At 34.3% G+C, this 21,506-nt stretch overlaps 1 protein-coding gene across 2 annotated transcripts; it reads right to left on the minus strand.

Annotated features, from left to right (window-relative positions):
* Positions 1 to 6,610: 6,610 nt before the first annotated feature.
* Positions 6,611 to 11,646, minus strand: LOC140056681 (CMP-N-acetylneuraminate-poly-alpha-2,8-sialyltransferase-like). Of its 2 annotated transcripts, none has more exons than XM_072102134.1 (5): positions 11,424 to 11,646; positions 10,114 to 10,313; positions 9,301 to 9,420; positions 8,425 to 8,919; positions 6,611 to 8,240 (listed from the first exon to the last, which is right to left on the minus strand). In XM_072102134.1, exons 2-5 carry the CDS (start codon positions 10,293 to 10,295, stop codon positions 7,928 to 7,930), a joined length of 1,110 nt encoding a protein of 369 aa, XP_071958235.1. In that variant the 5' UTR covers positions 10,296 to 10,313; positions 11,424 to 11,646; the 3' UTR covers positions 6,611 to 7,927. The 2 variants fall into 2 exon arrangements, with proteins under 2 accessions (XP_071958235.1, XP_071958236.1); XM_072102135.1 differs by lacking the exon at positions 11,424 to 11,646 and adding an exon at positions 11,247 to 11,314.
* Between the last annotated feature and the right edge of the window lie 9,860 nt (positions 11,647 to 21,506).

The following is a 21,506-nucleotide window of genomic DNA, read 5'->3' on the forward strand; positions in this document are numbered from 1 at the left end:
TAGTAGGCATGTTAAGGTGCATATTTTAGGCAAATCCTTCAAATTGTGATAATATTTTGAAACTTTGCACAGTTATTCATTAGGGTGTCAAAAACATGAAATGGAAGGGTTGCACAAAATTTGGTCAGGGAAAAGCCGCCATTTTGGATTTCAAAATGGCGGACCCCAAATTTTCACTTTTCAGGTATATCTCTGCTAAAAAGGCACCTAGAGTTCTGATTTTAGGTGCAAATTATATGGTAGTGGGGTCACCAAACATATTGGTATAACTAAGATTTTGATTGCATGGCGGCCATGTTTGATTTCAAAATGGCGGACCCCAAATTTTCACTTTTCAGGTATATCTCTGCTAAAAAGGCACCTAGAGTTCTGATTTTAGGTGCAAATTATATGGTAGTGGGGTCACCAAACATATTGGTATAACTAACATTTTGATTGCATGGCGGCCATGTTGGATTTCAAAATGGCGGACTTCAAATTTTCACTTTTCAGGTATATCTCTGCTAAAAAGGCACCTAGAGTTCTGATTTTAGGTGCAAATTATATGGTAATGGGGTCACCAAACATATTAGTATAACTAACATTTTGATTGCATGGTGGCCATCTTGGATTTCAAAATGGCGGACCCCAAATTTTCACTTTTCATGTATATCTCTGCTAAAAAGGTACACAGAGTTCTGATTTTAGGTGCAAATTATATGGTAATGGGTCACCAAACATATTGGTATAACGTCTTTGATTGCATTGCCACCGGCGGCCATTTTGAACGTAGCTCAAACTGTACTGGCTTTACACTATTTGTTTATGTTTATAGTTACATGCATTTAACATGGACACTTATTGTAGGTCACATTTTCCCTGGCAACCACACAGCTCTGTACATCGTAAATCACTCTTTCTGCATTTACAGCGTCCAAGATCACAGTCGGTGTGTCCACAGCGAATTAAAACCTTTGACATCTGAAAGTTCCAGCAATGAACTGTTTCACTAACATCCCCTACAGACAATGGAGTGTGGAGCACTGTGGCGCAGTTGTTAGAGCATTGGACTTGCAATCAAGAGGTTGCTGGTTCAAGCCCGGTCGGTCACTGCAGTGTTGAGTCCTTAAGCAAGATTCTTTATCCACATTGTTCCTCCCCACCCAGATGATAGAAATGGGTACCGGTATGTAAAAAGTACTGGGAAGGTAAATCAGACTCGTTTGTGCGGGAGGAGTGGCGTACCCCCACAAACTTACACACTTAGTGGAGTCTGGCTCAAACGCTAAAGAAATGGAGATGGGCACCACGGCCATTATCATTAGCTTAGGTCTCGACACTTTACCTTACAGACAATGACATCCTATCGAAAACTGAAGTCATTCATGGCATCTTTTTCCAAGTCTCGTTAAATGTAGCTTTACCTTTTCCTTGAACAGATGAAGTTGTATCACAACCGCTAAAGGAATGAAAGAACAAGTAAGCGGCTGATGCTTGTGGTCCAAGAGAAGAAACAATCTTGTGTATTGGGATGTGCTTCCCCACTCCAAACTCGATCCAAAGCTCGTGGATCCTAGGTATTCTGTGGAAAGCTGACAATGCAATAACAATAACATCACTGTCTACAGTCTTGACAAGAATACGCGGAAAAATTTCAGCGGCATGTTTAACATGAACAAACATACATTCATCTGCCTCTATGTTACGTGGCATCAGCAGTTGTATATTTACAGACTGGTTTGTTGCAGCTCTTTCTCCTAGAGACCCTACAAACATTCCGTGATTTGTGTCAACTTCGATTAGTGACACGACTAGATTTGTTTTTCGATAGATACTTTAATGACAGTTTAAAGTCTGGTACGCGTTCAAGCCGCGTTTCTGGTGTAAGGAGGGTCGTTAAAGCCAGCGGGAGCATGCCCAACAATTGGACCACATTTTTTAGATTTAATTACAACAAATCGGAGTGGTTTTCATTTATTGTAACTGAAGTAGTAGAGAACATTGGCACAAATCACGGAATGTTTGTAGGGTCTTTGGGAGACAGAGCTGTAACAAACCAGTAAATATACAATCGCTGATGCCATGTAACATAGAAGAGGCAGATGAACGTATGTTTGTTCACGTTAAACTTGCCGCTGAAATTTTCCACGCATTGTCAAGACTGTAAACAGTGATGTTGTTGTCAGCTTTCCACAAAATACCTGGCATCCACGAGCTTCTGATCGAGTTTGGAGTGGGGAAGCACTTGAAGTACATCCCAATACACGAGATTGCTTCTTCTCTTGGATCACAAGCATCAGCCGCTTACTTGTTCTTTCATACCATTAGCGGTTGTGATAGAACTTCATCTGTTTAAGGAAAAGGTAAAGATACATTTAACGAGACTTTGAAAAAGATGCCATGTGTGACTCCAGTTTTTGAGAGGATGTCATTGTCTGTAGGGCATGTTAGTGAAACAGACACAGATTATCTAGAACAGTTTGTTGTAACTATGTCTACTGCAGAACATTTAATGATGCAATACGATATCTTTTTACAACAAGAGAAAGACTATTGAAAATATCCCCCAACATCTGCGGCATTAAGAGAACATGTGAAACGGAAGCCAGGAAGTGGTACGACTGTCTAGATGCATTCAGGGTTGAACAGGACCCAGCGAACTGGGGATAGAGGAAGGACGGCAACAAATTTAGTACAGCTTGGAGTTCATTGCTTGGAGAACTTTCAGATGTCACAAAGGTTTTAATTCGCTTTGGACACACCGACTGTGATCTTGGATGCTGTAAATGCAGAAAGAGTGATTTACGATGTACAGAGCTGTGTGGTTGCCAGGGAAAATGTGACCTACAATAAGTGTCCGTGTTAAATGCATGTAATTATGAACATAAACAAACAGTGTAAAGCCAGTACGGGTTGAGCTACATTCAAAATGGCCGCCATGTAATCAATGACGTTTTACTAATATGTTTGTTGACCTCAATACTATAATTATTATACTTTGTACCTAAAATTATAACTGTAGTTTCCGTACTGAAACATTTTGAGTTCGCCATTTTGAAATTCAAAATGACCGCCATGCAATAAAAATGTCAGTTAAATACCAATATGTTTGGTGACCCCATTAACATATAATTTGCACCTAAAATCAAAACTCTAGGTGCCTTTTTAGCAGAGATATACCTGAAAAATGGAAATTTGAAATCCGCCATTTTGAAATCCAACATGGCCGCCATGGAATCAAAATGTTAGTTATACCAGTATGTTTGGTGACCCCACTACCATATAATTTGCACCTAAAATCAAAACTCTAGGTGCCTTTTTAGCAGAGATATACCTGAAAAATGGAAATTTGAAATCCGCCATTTTGAAATCCAACATGGCCGCCATGGAATCAAAATGTTAGTTATACCAGTATGTTTGGTGACCCCACTACCATATAATTTGCACCTAAAATCAGAACTTTAGGTGCCTCTTTAGCAGAGAAATACCTAAAAAGTGAAAATTTGAAGTCCGCCATTTTGAAATCCAAAATGGCTGCCATGCAATTAAAATGTTAGTTATACCAATATGTTTGGTGACCCCATTACCATATAATTTGCACCTAAATTCAGAACTCTAGGTGCCTATTTAGCAGAGATATACCTGAAAAGTGAACAATTTGGGTCCGCCATTTTGAAATCCAAAATGGCGGCTTTCCCCTGACCAAATTTTGTGCAACTCTTCTATTTCATATTTTTGACACCCTAATGAATAACTGTGCAAAGTTTCAGAATGTTATCACAATTTGAAGGATTGGGTCACTTAACAGGCCTACTATAAGGGGTTTTTGATAATGAGGGTGAGATTTTTTAGCAGTCACGCTAAAGAAAAATGATTAATTATGTTTTCTCTCTTCCCTACCTATACCTAGTTCATTTTCACTAATATTCGACACTAAAAATAAATTCTGTGAAGTCATTCACATTCGGTACCGTATCAAAAATGTTAAACACATAACATTTAATGATTGAATTTGTTTTCGAGGAAATTTCATACTAAATTAAACACAATAATTATAGAAATAGAGTAGGATAATAAGCTGTTATAGGTGGTCTAAGCAACTCCCTGGTCTTGCTTATGTGAAAAAATATAATATGGAAATGTGGAGAAACACACTAACTCAATCATTTATTAGATCTATCTATTTTTTAAATGTAGGTTTATTGTTAGGAGGTACGGAAGCTTGAATCATAGAGATGTAAATGTACCTCCATGCTTGAATGGGTACCTAAGTATAGTATTATACCAGGGAGACAACTCTCTGATTATATATACTGTACTATGTGTGCTAATACTACTAATAGCAAAATGTATTGGATAATAATATAATAAGTACTGTCTACAGTGTATTATTTACCTCAAGGCCAAATAGCGTAAGTATAATAGAACTAAAATGTTAATATGAGAAGGTGCTTCAGCTATTATGTGTACTTAATGGGTGAAACGAGTACCATATTTAAGTATAATGTTGATGGTATTTGTATTGATCAGAAAAAACCTTTTAATATGAACAATTAAGGTTTGTTTCCTTGAGGACAATGATTTGACTAAACAAAAAGCACTGGATCATCCGTACCGTCAACTCACTTGCGTTGCGCCTAGAGAAACAAGGAATATAAAATGTAATAATTTTAAAAACGAATAACTGTATAATGGTCTTCATCATCCAGGGAAGGTAAAAAATAAGTGAAATACCTGGTTCAAATTTGCAATACTGTATTGTACACACATAGAACTACAATGATTCCTGAAACCATATACTGGCCACAAACAATTTAAATGTGTAGGCCTATTTATCAAGACATCTTACTAGTATTTCAGTATTTTTTCACACATAACTTAAAAACAGGTTTGTATGGAAACAAAAGTTTATTAATCGTTGTAGCAGGGCCCATGAGGATAACATATTGTGTACGACTGCATTCTGAAGGAGAAAGGGTTTGGAGGCACGGATAGGTAAAACTTACCACTGTTTTGGGGTTCTTTTACATGCTTAGAACCATGGGTTTACGTATGTCTTTATAGACCCGAGACGCAGAAAGGCAAATTTCATATACTGTTTTCATAGTTTTTGCAAAAACAGTATTTTGTCAGTAGGACAAATATCTTTCTCAGTAGATTAGGCTAGTTGGCAAATTGTTTGCAAAACATTTAGCCTACCAATTACTTGCTATTTTTGAATGATTTTTAAAAATAAATTAATTATCATTTATTAATTATGGGATTCATAATTTTGGAATCAAATTCAACAAACAAACGATTTTATATACGTACCTCTGGTCCAACCGCGTAATTAAAGCTCTTTAGTTTGGATAAAAATGTGTGAATTTAATTGATTCATTCCGCTCATTATTATCATATTTTATTATGGTTTTTTTTATATGCGACAAGCAAAGACAATTTTCGAACCAGAGTGCTTGAGGAAATAAAATAATTTAATTTTATTGAATAAATAAATAAATTTAGTTAGGGAATAATCATACAGGCATTGCATTCAAATCCAACCGATGATGGTATGGTAGTAGTAGGCCTATTACTGGAAAGTCGAAGATAAATGTGTGTAGTTATAATTAATCACAACTTTATTGAAAACATCTGATAGTCGGTATACAAACAAAACCCTTTTAGATTTAGGGTGTGTTGTCTGGGATTATTTATGTTTTTTAAAGTTTGAGTAAACCTACCCGGACACGCACCTAATTCGGTAAGAGTTTAATAAGAATTTACGTTCATATATTGGCTCTATGACAATTATACGCATGGTGGAATTAGTTTTAGTAATGGCGCTTGTAGTTTTAAAAATAGTTTTTTTCAATTACATAACTTAGCATTATTAGGCTGGAAACGTATGCCTTGGCAGATTGAGATTTTACTGACTTTATGATATTCATTCAGTAATAATAATAATAATAATAATAAGATTTTTATAGCGCACATACCACTCCAGAGTGCTCAAGGCGCATTTAAAAATAAAAAAGAAATAAATCATACAGTAGGCTTGCACCTACACACTTGGACCACCATGCTTGGACGCAACACAACGACACGTAGCGTGACGAAAAGCAGTCCACAATCACATCCTATCACCTCAATAATGATTACTTACGGCGTTGAAGCGTGGTTCCCACTAGCGACGCAACGCAAGGACGCAACGCAAGTGAATTGACCAATCACAAGCGATGGCTTATTCGCTTTTGATTGCTAACTGTCTATAACTTCGCTTGTCATTGGTTAAAACGCTTGCGTTGCGTTTACGTCCTTGCTAGTGGGAACCAAGCTTGAAGCGTGGTTCCCAATTAGCGACGCAACACAAGGACGTAACGCAATGCAAGTTAATTGACCAATCACAAGCGATGGCTTATTCGCTTGTGAAAGTAAATGCTAAATCGACTCGTGTTACATGCTTCTTGACCATGGAGTAAGTTGTGAATCTTGTCAGTGGCTTATGCAGCAGTTTTATACTAAGTACATACAGTACTTATAAGAAATAATGCTAATTTGAAGTTCAACTTTATCCATAAAGGCCCAGATAACAACGCATAGTTCATCTTTTTTCGTTTCGTGCATTTATAACAGAACTACAAATATGCAGTAAAGTACAAGCAAGTGTTTTCAAACAATTTAGGATGTTTATATAAAGTGAACGTAGTCTATACTTCAGAACACGAGCCACTTAATATGTTTGAGTTTAAATAACACTTTTAGAAAAGACAAAAATGTTTGAGCATTTTTGCCACACGAACAGATTATAGTTATCAATGTTGGTGATCTGTTGATTGCTGGACAGCAAATAGGGCGTAACCATCCATGTTGTCAAACCAATTGATGGTGTTATTTTTGCTTCCGTTAACCATGGTAATGGACACAAATAGTTTAAGAACCACCACGTGGTGTGTAGAAATACGCAGTTGTTCTGATTGCTGTCTGATTCACGCAAGTTACGCATCTGCAATAAAGAGCGGCCGCGACTCATGACGATTGCACTTTCGATGCCGTCGTGTGTGACAGGTCACCAGTATCCATCCTGTCATTGGTGTAATATTTGGCAGCATGGAGCAAACTATAATAATAGACAATGCAAACGCCATCGAATTTAAAGAACCAGAATACAATGAAATAATAATGAACGACTTAAAGAAATCTCCTTAGGCCTATAATAAAAATCGCAATTTGGTTTAACATTAAAACAATTACCTAATTCTCAGCGCCTACAATATTTCCCCAGTATTATAGGATATTTTAATATAAATGGTAACCTTTTTTAAATAGCGGCCGACACCCGTGGTGCATACAAAAAACACATTGGTTTGTTTTTTCTCTCTTCTCATGTTCATGAAATATAGCCAAAAAAATGAACATTGGCTTGGCTATTGAATCAAAAACGTAAGTGCAAAGAAGTGATTTGACCAATTACAAGCGATGGATTATTCGATCTGTTACTCGTCACATTGGTAATTGTTTTTTATTTCATACGCATCCAACAGCGAGCGACTCGCCAATTACAGGATGGATAAACTATTTAATACTTTATCATGCTTATAAACTAAGTCTCATTTGAGGCTTAGTGAGTGGAGTTGAAAGAGTCGTGAGTTACAACGGATTGAACCCCGGACCTTAGGATTGGAAGGCAAGCACGTTAACCACCAAGCTACACTTCACTACTTTTGCGTTATGTCTTTGCATTGCGTCTTTAGTGACGCCAAACACAAATTGGTTTTCAATGCAGTCACGAGCCTCGTGTTGCCCAAAAGTCGTAACTGACCAATCAAATACCAAGTATACACTTGGGGTGTAGTTGATTCAAAATCACTATTGCATTGTAACTTTCTCATAGGTGTAAATAAGTAGGCTTAATCTAGACAAAAATACTGGTTATTATGGTTTTATTATGTGTTGGATATTACATATTTTAATGTTTATGGAACCGTTTAAACTTTCGATTACGAGCTACATATTTTTCAATTTTTGGGCATGCTGTTGTAACTAGTCTTATTACTCGCTTTTCTTGAAGATCTTGTAGTATTTGATATTCATTCGGTATATTATGCCCTATCACAAAATCACCTATTTTGATGCTCGAGTAATAGTTATATGTTAGTCTGGTGCCATCTGTTGCCTTGCTAAACGGGTAGAAACCGTACAAGGATATTCTTTTACAAATTGTGGAAGCTAAAGAGTACACGAATAAGCCGGATGAAGGATAGCTAGTTGTGTTCCATAATCTGCAAGAAAAACAATACACAACATTAAATATACAATTGAAAGATTGGCACTTATAACAAAAAGTCTAACTGACCCCTTCCCTCCCCCACCTGCATACTGAAAATTGCGATGCCAAATTTTAAAATCTAGGATACGCCACTGACACACATTTAAACATTTTACACATGACACAACTCTACTTACTTTTGAATAAAATCTCCTAACGGATCCTGTGGATGCAGAATCGTTGTATTTACGTATTGGCTAATCTTAGATGACAATTTCAAATCAACTGTGGTATACTTTGAAAACCAGAGATACGCTTTATCAAGTAGACTTAGAGTTTGCAAAGACTCTGAACAATTTTCTGTAGGATTTGTTATACACTTCACAAGTTGTCTGGTTCCTTGGCTGTTCAAAGCCATGAAATCTACTTTATCTCCTACATCTATATCGTAGCCATGAATCGGAGCCATGTTGATACGAAATACAAAGTCATGCGCATTGATTTCGTCTCCGCAACGACTGTTACGTAAAACACCACCATTACCAACAATTGCACAGTTGTCTGGTTCTTTCATATTGAATTTATAAGGTGATTGTCTGATTCGGAACATTTTCCCGTTAATCTCCTTTATGATTTCAATCGTGTTTGATAATGTTCTTTTCCGAGATAGACCACCAGAAATAAGGTTTTGTCTAATAAGATAAAAAGTTCAAACTAATAATAGAAAGGGCCTATAACCGGACGCAAAAGAGTTTGGATTAGCATAATATGGTTCTCGGGTGTAAATAGTAAAACTACTGGAAACCATAGAAATAGGTTTAATGTAAATACTTTCGCAAAGTTATGTGTGCTATAACCGAGACATGTCATCTAGGGTTGAAAGTGAAATATTTGAATCTACTTTGAAGTATAGGCCTATTATATGGATTTGAGTGTGTATAATTCTTCTGTGTCAGAAAGTGTTACAGTATTCCCCTTTGGTATGCAGTCTTTTGATGTTCGTATTTGCAATTACTTATTTAAAGATAGGGTCACCCCTTGTTATGTGAATAGAGCAAATAGAAGTGTCTTACTTAACATCGGCTGCTTTCACTGTATCGATTTGCGTAGACAAACTTTGGAGAAACCAATCTGTATACTGACTTTTTACCGGTACTTCAAACTGATTAGTTTTCTTTACATAAGAAATGTTTCTGTTAAAAGAAGCAGACATAATGGCTATTGAAAAGTGGTAACTTTGTAACTTATTTGATTTATAATATAATTCCAGTGAATGGGTACAAATTTAACCTTTTCTAATAACACATTTGAAATCAGCACTGCTGACTCTTATGGCAGCCCCTGCATCTAGTATCTGCCTCAGACCTCTAGTCAAGGTGGGCACTGGACGAGAGAAACTCTTGATCAATGTTAGGACCAATCAAGGTGCTTTAAACAGTTGTATCAAACCTGTTAGTGGTGGTAATTATCGCTGTTGTTTTTGATTGAATAAAATAAAATAAAAATAAATAAAATAAGAAGTTGATGCAAAATGACATATTTTCCATATAGAAAGTAAAATCAAAAGAAATAAGTGTTTCACTTCACAAATAAGTTAAAAAACAATTATCTATAATTTTAATAATTTTTACCTCATGAGTACAAATAAAAAAAATATGTTCTTTAATATTTTGATATAATAATTAACAACACTCCATGATAGGCCTACCAATTTAACAAACCGGCATACATAATAGATGAATATTCTGCTTAGAAACTATACCACATGTTTGTTGACATAATTCACAGTAGGTGTGTTATAAAACAATGAATTTATTCGTGCAATGGAGCAAATAATTTCATTGGGTGAAATATGTACAAGAAACTATATATAAACCCATCCTTACCGCTTCTCGGATTGAACACGTTTGCTTTGATGTAATTGGATGAGATTATGTAACTCCTCTTGTTGTTCGCCTATTATCTGCCGTCTGTGGGATGTCATGATAGTCGTCGTACAGAATATTATAATGGAAAATATCAAAACAACAAATATATAATTCTTTTCAGTAACCCGACGTTGTTTCATAGTGTGGTTTGGAAAATCCTGAAGAAAAACATTCATATTTTCGAAAATAATATTGAGAAGAATAGTAAGCCCTGGAATAAAGCATTTAACGAGTTTTAGTTGTTTAATTAGTGAATAAATTAAACTGTTAATCAAGTTATTCACTTTCGCAAAAAAAACTCTACGAAAATGACTTCACTTCTGAACGAGAGAATCAGAATAATGGACATTCGACTGACTTTTTTCCTTTAAATTACTTTTTATTCAAGTAAAATTGGCCTGTTAAACAACAATTTTTTTAGGGCGACAATACCAGTATATATTTAATCAACTCAAAGAAAATGCAAAACTTTACTCCCAACTTAGCTTTTGTCGGAATGATGATAAGAAACATATATTGTAAAACATAAGAATAAAATAAAGTTTCTACCTATATTAGTTATGGAGATACGTAAATCCTGTGAAAATTACATAAAATCCTTTAAAAATAAGTTCAAATTCAGCATTTCCGGTCATTTTTGGACATAAGAAAGAATATAAACATATAAATTCTGAACAATTTAAAAAAAAACTCTCTATACATTAACTACCGGTTGGCGTTCTATGGGTACCCTATGTTTTTACCCTTAATTTGCATATTTCAGCTATTTTGCATATGTTCCCAATGTGTAAACGAGGTGTGATTTGTGGAATTTCATCTCCACATCATGTGTGTTCAAAGCTTTGTTTGCAATTTGTTTGAATTTAAATTCTAGGTTGCCTAGACTATACCTACCTGATGCATAGAAAAATACTGTATATGTATATAGCGGCCATTTGGGGTTTATGGACATTAACCTAATTTCTTCAACTACATTTGTTCTCAATTTATAATATGTTGTTCTGATAGGTCTTTAGAGATATTTACCACAAAAATAAATTCTGTTCTAATTTTGTCTAGATAGACCCATTATTGTGGCTACATTGACTTGCATACTACTTTGTCTGACGGTGTAGCTACTGCTCTAGAAATTATACCAGTGACTTTTTGTGTGCTTAGCGTCAGATCAGATATTGTTTTGTAGGTACGTTTACGCCTATAGCCAATCACTCATGCGTTAAACCCAATGAGTATTTGGATCAATCCTCTACTGTATCATGAATACTTACTTTCTTACCATAGCCAGTCTCCTCTCATTATTGGACCTTAATTCTGACTAAAATTCTGCCAGAACTCCACCCATTTTGTAAACAAATCGTCTGTAATTCCGTAAACTCATGGTGCACGGTATTCTATAACATGCGGTTTGGTAAAGCCCGACGACCCGTCATCCAAAATTGATGCTTTGTACAAACAAACCAATTGTCAACCCTTATGACGTCATCCAAACACAATGAAATTTCGAACAATTGGAAATTGAGTGTTGCATTGAAATTGAAATTGTACGTTACACCCCCATACATACGTATAGAACTGAAACATAAATCTTAGCATATAGTTATAAAATAATAAAAGTGTCACAAAATCTAAACCTATAGGCTATTCCATTTTTAAAAAACGAAATACATGTTAGTGAGTGAATCTCAGTGGGAATGAACATACGTCATATTCAAAAAGCTAAATCAAAATGATAAAGCAAAAGAGCCAGAAAAAACTTGCCAACTTATTTTCTTATTGAAAAGTAATAATCATTAGTTTCAAAACTGATATTTTCATCAGAAAGCCCAAATAAAATTCAAGTTTTATAAAATATTTATTTAAAAACAGTGATTAAAAAAAATATAAATGTTTTATTAACATTTTTATTATATTATTTTGTTCAATTATTTTGACACAAGTTTACAAGCATAAACAACAAAAAACCCACAATTATTCATCTATTCCTATAATTTTCTGTAGATATAATTTTTTATGGCGACATTAATATCATGTTGTAGGCCTAGAGTTTCAATTAAAGTTCACATACTTTTATGGATTATTATGCGTAAAAATAGTATGGTCCTCATTAGACGTACTCGACTGGGCTGATTTTTTTAGCAGATATGATCGGTATATCTAGCTGAAAATCCTCACTATTTGTAGCCCATGCGAGCAGTGGGAGTAGATAACTGCGAAGTTTTTGCTAGGCTAGGCTAGGTTAAGCTAGCGTGACCAGTCTAGTCAAATGCGCCTACCCATTCAGCATTACATGGTATGCCATGTGTATGCTGGTTAGAAATCACTTTTTGCTGACTTCAACGGCTTTGTTTTTAATGAAAAGTCCCACATGGTGAACACTCTTAAAGCGGTTTAATCCCAGGATATGAGGATTTTAAGCCACTGATGAGTGTCAACCCAGACTGTCTTTGTAAAAACCTTCACACTAAAAATTCTAAGAAGAATAGCCTCAAAAGAAGGGTAAAACAATCACATAAACAAGAATAAGTAGTACCATGGAAGATAATTGCCTAATTGTTTGTAAATTTATAATTTTCTAATCGGTCACTTGTAGTATGGAAGGCCAAAACACTTTTCGAATAATAGAAAGTAAAACCGTGTATGGAAATTATCAAACTTATTTATAAATTTACGTTTTTTAAAACCCTGTAAAATACTTGTTGTAAAAGTTCCATTGTAACTGAAATTTAATAGATCATCGCCTTAATGCTTACGTCATTTTTACCCTGCAGATTATGGTGTTCAACTATATTCGGATAGAGATATTCCAGTGACCTCTATGATTCTTCCGAAAGAAAGTATCCACATTTAAGGTGGGAATAAGTATAAATAATATATATTTAGTTTGAAGATTAGGATAAATATAGATTTAATTGTTTATGTTTCATTCATACAAAGCATTCCTAAAATGACAGCTTAATATTGTTCATTTACGTGTTCGGTTTGTTGTTTTTACGGTCTTGTATTCCATACAACTTAAGTAAGGTTAATAAGTGTGTAAAAAGCGTCTCTGATTTGTGTAACCGCAACGATGTGTAGGCCTCTAAAAACACTGCTGCTCTAAATAAAATAGTATTGTAAAACATTATATTGTTATTGTATGTAGGCCTATTTAGGCACATGTGGCCAAGGTTTACCAATATAGTAGTAAATCACTGTCCTATCAGATAATAGTGGTAATCCCACTGAACAAGGGCTATTTTGTGAACCAGTTCAAATCACCGGGATAACCCCCTCGAATAATGACGACCTGGGTTCTTTAAAGATGTATTGTTCCCCAAAAACATGAAAAATGAAGATTCATTAAATTAGTCTTGGAATAAGTTATTTTGTAGATTTAACAAAGTTAATCGCTTCTGTAGAAAAAAAATACAAACAAAAATATGTTTTTACTATGAAATGACAAAATAAATGGTTAAATTCAACAAAAAATCCATTGGTTCAGCCAAATTGACCATTTTCTTGCTTTAAATTTAAGTTTTTCAGGTAATTAATTTTTTTTTCTAATTTTTGGTCAACGTGGATAACTATTATGTTACATTAAAATGGCATATTCAACAAACAATTGTTCAATAATTATTTATTCAGGGGGACTATACTTCTTTAAAGTGCACATGGACAAACTATGTACACTGGACCTATGGGTTATAGTCCGTATCCAAGAAGACTTGTTCCACCACCAGAACTAAGAGGTCTTGAACTCATGCCGATTTTTGGCTCGCTAGGTAAAGCCTGGTTTCCATAAATTCGCTACACGACAGAGCGTAGCCATTCTATGGAAACGCTAGAATTTATCGGGGATCTAGTACGCGAGCGCTAAATATTGGAGCGGGGTTGGTGAAATCTGTCCATAATAGGTAACTTTTCTGTCCATAATAGGTTACTTTCTGTCCATAATAGGGACTAGAGGGCGTTGTTGTTTGTCCATAATAGGTGACTTTCATAATTGGCTGTCCAAAATAGGTGACTTTTTGTCCACAATAGGCGAGTTTATTGGAGTAGTGCGCCATCCATTGTGTTGTCCATAATAGGTGATTTTTTTGGCGTACTCGTACATACGTAGTTTATTTCGCGAGTAGAAGTAATACTAATTTGCTTTCTGTTCAGACTTCGAGGCTACCTAGGAGGCCTAATTAGTATATAAATATTTAAGTCTTTCTAGCCTAGGCTAGGCCTAGCTAGGCTAGTCCTGTTAGTTAGGCTACCTCTATAGGCCTACTAGTACTACTAGCCTAGGCCTAGTCCATTTGTTATTGTCCACTAATAATATTGAAATGTGAAATTTATTCAGCAACAAATAATTTAATTTGAACTTCATTTTAGGTTTGATAGTACGGACAGACATTACGCAACTTACCATACTATTGCAAGTTTAAATAAATCACCAAATCCACACGTTCTTTTACAAAAATAAAAAATACCCCATAATACTCTAATAATAATATTGATAAAGTTTTATTTTTTTAAGATAATGAAAATGTAAACTGTTATTTTTATAAATGCATTGGTGTTTCAATGTAATTGTTGTATTTTTTTTTCTTTGGACTTATTTTGTTTTGTTAACAGTAATAATAAAAATCAATTTAATATTGAAAAAGACATCACAGTTCAGCACTTCATTTCGTCATTTTAGGTCCTCCCCTTCTGGATCCACATAGCTCAATGACAAACCATCCCAGTCTAAAGTGTATCAACAGCAGCACATCTCATCCATTTATTATATTGTTTAATTAAATGAATCAATTTTAATGTTTAATAATAAGAAATACGACAATAAAGCAAGTTTACATACACGCAGTGTACAAGCAACACCTTTGTTCTGTATTCAGAACAGTTTATTCAAAATCTAAATCACATTTAAAAAATACTGAATTATATTAATTTTAAAAGTGTAAAAACATGGTTAAACTACAATTTAAAAAATAGCAAGGATAAATAAAATGCACCATAATTATTATGTTTATTACTATAATTATTGATCGATGATTATGATAAAAAATAATATGTTGAAGTGATGTACTTTTTCATTTCAGCAGCATACTGTATATGAGCAGAATATCAAACATCTGTATGCCTATAATAAAAAAAAAAGGAAGCATTTAAATACTATAATAATGTTTAAGTATTTTATAATGCAAGTAACTTCAATCTTAGTAATGCTGAGACAAATTTTCATGTTGTATGGTGGGAAACAGTATGGTGGGAAACAGTTATGTTTAAATATTTTATTGCATTTAAAAAAAGATATGTAGGATTGTTTTACTAAATTTAAGTTTATACCAGTTGTTAGAGTCAATTATTACCATACTCACTATATGAAAACTGATATTAAATGTTTTAAAGACAAATGCTTTATTGAATTATGAATGCTTTAATAATATAACATTCAATTAAATTTTGAAATATTTTCTGCATGAATTTGTTAGTGGATTTATCTATTCTTTGTACTGTGATTGTAATGTTTATAATGAATGAAAAAAAAATATCTACTTTTAATTTCTTAGCAATTCAAATGAATAGAATATTTCAAATCAGAATGTTAAAAATTAATGTTCATGTATTGTCAGTTTTTCTACTACCGTACTGATAAAATTCAGTTTGTCTCTCTGAAAATGTTTGACTAAATTGTATCCTTCTTTTCCGAAGATTACTTTTGCATACAAATACTTTTTCTAAATAGGCTGCTTCTTGGGATTTTACAGTATCTTGGTCATATTGAAAAATGTCCTAAAAGATGTAGGCCTAGTGGGTTGTATGTAAAGTATTATTCTTCAATTGTAGGTTGGGCCTATCTGTTACTTACCCTAGTTAATGTGCATGCTACTGTACTATAACATTGATCAGAAGATACACTACACAATCTTTAATACATGCAAAAAATATGGAAAAATTGAGATTTAAATAGGTGACATAATTAATAACATACAGTAACAATAGCTCTGGCTCTACTATACTGCCAACCTACTAACTGTCCGAACTGTCTGGATAAGACTCATTCATTCAAAAAATAATTTAAAAAAAACAAAAATTTAAATAGGTCAATCTAGCAATCTAGATGTCTGTGATTTGAAGACAAACTACCAATAGGTCTAGTAGTAGACTAGGCTAGTAGTAGCTGATTTCAGTCTTCAAAGTATAGTAGTGGGCGGTGGTGGCAGTGGTATTACACACTTAAAACTAAAGGTGCAATAAAAGGTGCAAACCTATAAAAGGGTGCTAATTTGCGCCTTTTTCTCATAAAATGGTGCAGAGTTCATAAAAGGTTTATTTTTGCACCTTTTATATCGAAAAATGCAGACAAGTATAAAAAGGTGCAGAACTGCACCGCAAAGGCCCAAGTAGGCCATGGTGACTGTGTGACAAATAAGACCTATTAGATTAATGAACGCTTCTTGATATGTTTAACTTAGGGCTTCTAAAAGCTTAAAAGGTGATGATAAGGACAATTTTTTTAGAATGACATTATTGTGGTAAGTTAAAACAAAAATAAGGCCCTGTTCAGACCCATGGCGTTAGACCGTTTTAGCGTACGACGCTAAAAGAATGTGTGTCTGAACAGTTGGGGATTAGCGTACAACGCGTCGTACAACGATTGTAGCGTTGTAGTGGAAAACGGTTGATAGGACCGTTTTAGCGTACGACGCTACTGTAAGTCAACGTTGTATCCAATCAGAACGTTTCCTGTTATGACGCGAAACAAGGTTTGACCTAGGCTGACATCTTGTATCGTCAATGTGTGAGATGGATTTCAATAACAAAAAGGCCAGAATAAATAAGGCCTAACTACAAATACAACTGTTACAAAGGCTACAAACTATTATCAACTGATTACCATTATATTTTCTAACAAATGACATAAATACATGCACCTTGTATTTAAACATAGGGACTATGATCCCATCCGCTTTTAGGCCTAGCTAGGCCTAGGGCCATTCACGCATTTCATTCAAGCTAAAAACTAGCGTGGGACATCAAGTCACTCATTCATACAAGGCAGACTAGACTGGACAAGTTTAATGCTGAAAACCCCCTAACTCCTAAAAAAATCAGTAAACAAACAAGGGGAGCTGTGTCCCTTTTATTAGCAAGTTAAGGGTTATTTTACACCGACTGGACCAAAGAATATATATCTGACTGGACTGGATAGCATAATCATTTTTTTCTTCATCATTACGAGGCCTGCTTTATTTTCGTAACACAAGAGCCTGGGGAAAATGTTTTTTACTACAAAATAAAAACAATAGAAACAGAAATTTGGCTTTACTATATTTTTCTTAAATAAATGCTGAGGTATGTTTTATTTACGGCAAATTTTGTCATAATTGTAGGGCTGAGATCTAGGCCTATATACAGTGGAAATAATGATGAAAACACGTGGGTAAGAGCACATAAATATGCAACTACTAGAAACAACCTGGATGACGTACTTCCGTTGTAACGATAATCGTACGCTATGGGTCTGAACACCTCGTTTTTTTCTCTGCGGTTTGTAACGTGACCTTGATAGTAACGTTGTACGCTAAAACGGTCTAACGCCATGGGTCTGAACAGGGCCTAAGAAAGATTAATAATAATATAGATAGGTTTGTGGGGACAGCTATCGGAATTCGAACAAATATTTTTTTTTACGGAACATTAGAAAGTCGCTGGCTTGTAACTGAAAATTAAAGTTTAATACCTTTAACATGATAAATTCAAAGGTTCAACTGGGCACCCTATAAGGTTTAACATCAGTTAAAAGGTGCATAATAGCACCTTTTTGTACAATTTTTGTACAATTTTCGTAACGTATGCGCACGCAAGATGTCTGTAAACAATTGTTAAAATATTGAATTTCAGAGGTTATTTACTCTGGTTTGCTTAAGTCTAGAATAAGTAAACTTCTCTTTCATATTTAAAAATATTATTAGAATATCTAATATCATAATGTAGGCATCTGTTCTAAATTTATTTGAAACAGGAATTGAACAATAATTTTAAGCGCGTGCGGTTGTTAAACATGCAGTTTGAATTGAGGAGTTTGCGCCCAAAAAATCAGGCTATAAAATTAAACAGGCCTAGCTCCCACACCTCTCCAGTGTAGGATAGCTGTTAAAAGTACGGTAAGTAACGAAGCTTTATAGGCATGTAGTTTGGTTGTTTTTATTAGATTAATTATTGTATAGGCTTATAAGCCTAGGCTAAGGCCTAAAACTTAAAAATGATAGCTAAATAAATAAATAATAAGGCTAGCTAGAGGCCTCCTACCTAGGCCTAGCCTATCTAGGCGGCCTCTAGGCCTACTAGGCCTAGGCTAGGTTAAGCCTAAAGTAGGCAGTCTAGAGGCCTACTTAGCCTACAGTAGCCTTTCGGGCGGGGGCTAGTCCTAGACCAGGCCTAGCCTACTTACCTGGGTCTAGCTAGTAGGTTAGGCATAATAGGCTAGCTATGCCTAGCTAGGTTACTACTAGGTAGGCCTAGACCTTAAACTTAATTAAAAGCCGTCCTAGGCCTAGCTAGCCGGCTAGGCCTATAATCAATAATAGGCCTAGCTAGGCAGGCTAGGGGCCTAGTTATTAATATTAGTTATTACAGTAGCTGGGTATTATTAGGCCTAGGCCTATATTAAATTCTTATACACATTATTTTTAATTATAGTACAGCCTACATGATGTCATGGAGGGATAAAATAAGTTTAAAACATGAAAGAGCACCTCTGCTCTAATCAGCAGCAATAAAGATGTTCAGAAAAGGAGAAAGAAATGTGACCACATGCACTGTAATACTCTAGTATATAGGGCCTACTATACTACGAGCTGAGGATCGGAAAGGGAGAGGAACATACTTTAAAGTATGTGAAGCATGTGGTCAAGGTAATTTGACTTTAAAAATCAGAACAATGTCAATAATGTATTGTATGATGTTGTCATATTAATGATAATATTAATATAATAGTTTCCCTTCCTATTTCATGCTTTTTAGGAAAGTACATAATCAGGTGAAAATGTTCGGAAAAGGTGAACCAGACATCAAGAACACTGTTTCAGATATATGGGGATAAGAAGAGAATACTGCCAAAGATGTCATCATTAGATAATTTTAACAATAGGCCTATTGTTGGTTTGAGAAGAGATGGCCACACTCTATTTAAGGTGCAGAGACTGGTAATTGCCATCTATTAATTCAGCAGTTGAATTGAATAATGTAATGTTTTAAAGTTGAATAAAATTATACCAAGCTTAATCAATATTTTTTGTATTTTAGTGATTTTTATTTGTGTACTTTTTAAACAGAAATTTGAATCTTAGAGGAGCATTATTGAACCTTTTATTAGGGTGTAAAGTTGCACCTTTATTTAGAGGTTGAATTTTGCTCCTTTGGGGAGCTGCTATTGTTGCATTTAGTTTGCACCTTTTAGGGTAGAAAATTACACCTTATATGGTGCAAATGTGAACTCCAAAGGAGCATTATAGCACCCTTTATCAGGGTTCAAAATTGCACCTTCCGTCAAAGGGGCAGTTGTGCACCTTAAAGGGAGCTGCTATTGTTGCATCGGTTTGCACCTTTTTAGGTAGAGATTTGCACCTTTTTTTTTTTTGTGTGTATAGTAAAAGACTGTATAGTGACTAGTCCGCCAGACCTGACCTGCAGTTAGGCAGTATAGTTACGAGTAGGCCTAGGCCCTAGTCTGTAAAATAGTCATATTAAAAAAATAAAATAATAAAAAAACAGATAATGAGGATAGGCCTAGTTGTTTGTAGTAGGAAACCTATCTACCTAATATGAGCCCATGTCATTTGTATTCCTCCCCTGCTGTAAGGTAGGCCTAGAAAAAAAAAGCTCACTTTTCATTAGTGGACAATAACAAATGGACTCCAGCTAAGCTAGTAGGCCTAGTAGTACTAGGCCTATTAAACATATAGGAATAACACTTAAATGTATAACACACCCTATTACTAATAATAAAAACCAAGATTCGATAGTACAGTGTAAACGAGATATAAAAATTCGGCAATACCGTACGTAACTTATTATTGCAATACTGTATAAAGATTCGATGTAAATGAGATATAAAGATTCGGCAATACCGTACGTAAATTAATGCAATACTGTAAAGATTCGATGTAAATTAATGAGATATAAATATTCGGCAATACCGTACGTAACTTATTATTGCAATACTGTATAAAGATTCGATGTAAATGAGATATAAAGATTCGGCAATACCGTACGTAAATTATTAATGCAATACTGTAAAGATTCGATGTAAATGAGATATAAATATTCGGCAATACCGTACGTAAATTATTATTGCAATACTGTATAAAGATTCGATGTAAATGAGATATAAAGATTCAGCAATACCGTACATGAATTATTAATGCAATACTGTATAAAGATTTGATGTAAATTAGATATAAATATTCGGCAATACCGTACGTAAATTATTATTGCAATACTGTATAAAGATTTGATGTAAATGAGATATAAAGATTCGGCAATACCGTACGTAAATTATTAATGCAATACTGTAAAGATTCGATGTAAATGAGATATAAATATTCGGCAATACCGTACGTAAATTATTATTGCAATACTGTATAAAGATTCGATGTAAATGAGATATAAAGATTCGGCAATACCGTACATGAATTATTAATGCAATACTGTATAAAGATTTGATGTAAATTAGATATAAATATTCGGCAATACCGTACGTAAATTATTATTGCAATACTGTATAAAGATTTGATGTAAATGAGATATAAAGATTCGGCAATACCGTACGTAAATTATTAATGCAGTACTGTAAAAAGATTCGATAGTATGTAAATGAGATATAAATATTCGGCAAAACCGTACGTAAATTATTAATGCAATACTGTATAAAGACTCGATAGTATGTAAATGAGATATAAAGATTCGGCAATACCTTAATAGTACGTAAATTATTATTGCAATACTGTAAAAAGATTCTATGAGATACAAGGATTCAGCAATACCGTACGTAAATTATTAATGCAATACTGTATAAGGATTCGATAGTAAATGAGATATAAATGTTCGGCAATACCGTACGTAAATTATTATATTGCAATACTGTAAAAAGATTCGATAGTATGTAAATGAGATATAAAGATTCGGCAATACCGTACGTAAATTATTATTGCAATACTGTATGAAGATTCGATAGTATGTAAATGAGATATAAATATTCGCCAATACCGTACGTAAATTATTAATGCAATACTGTATAAAGATTCGATAGGAGAGTGCTCAAGAAACGTCGGGTCAAGAGGATAAAATAAACAAATAAATAAATAGTACGTAATAAA

The sequence above is a fragment of the Antedon mediterranea genome, chromosome 8 (assembly GCF_964355755.1).
Source record: "Antedon mediterranea chromosome 8, ecAntMedi1.1, whole genome shotgun sequence".
Lineage (NCBI taxonomy): Eukaryota > Metazoa > Echinodermata > Crinoidea > Comatulida > Antedonidae > Antedon > Antedon mediterranea.

Coding starts and splice junctions, on each gene's coding strand:
- LOC140056681 (XM_072102134.1), bottom strand. CDS start 10,295: ATGAAACAACGTCGGGTTACTGAAAAGAATTATATATTTGTTGTTTTG. Junction 8,920..9,300: donor GTGAAAGCAGCCGATGTTAA/GTAAGACACTTC, acceptor TTATCTTATTAG/ACAAAACCTTATTTCTGGTG. Junction 8,241..8,424: donor TTAGGAGATTTTATTCAAAA/GTAAGTAGAGTT, acceptor TTTTTCTTGCAG/ATTATGGAACACAACTAGCT.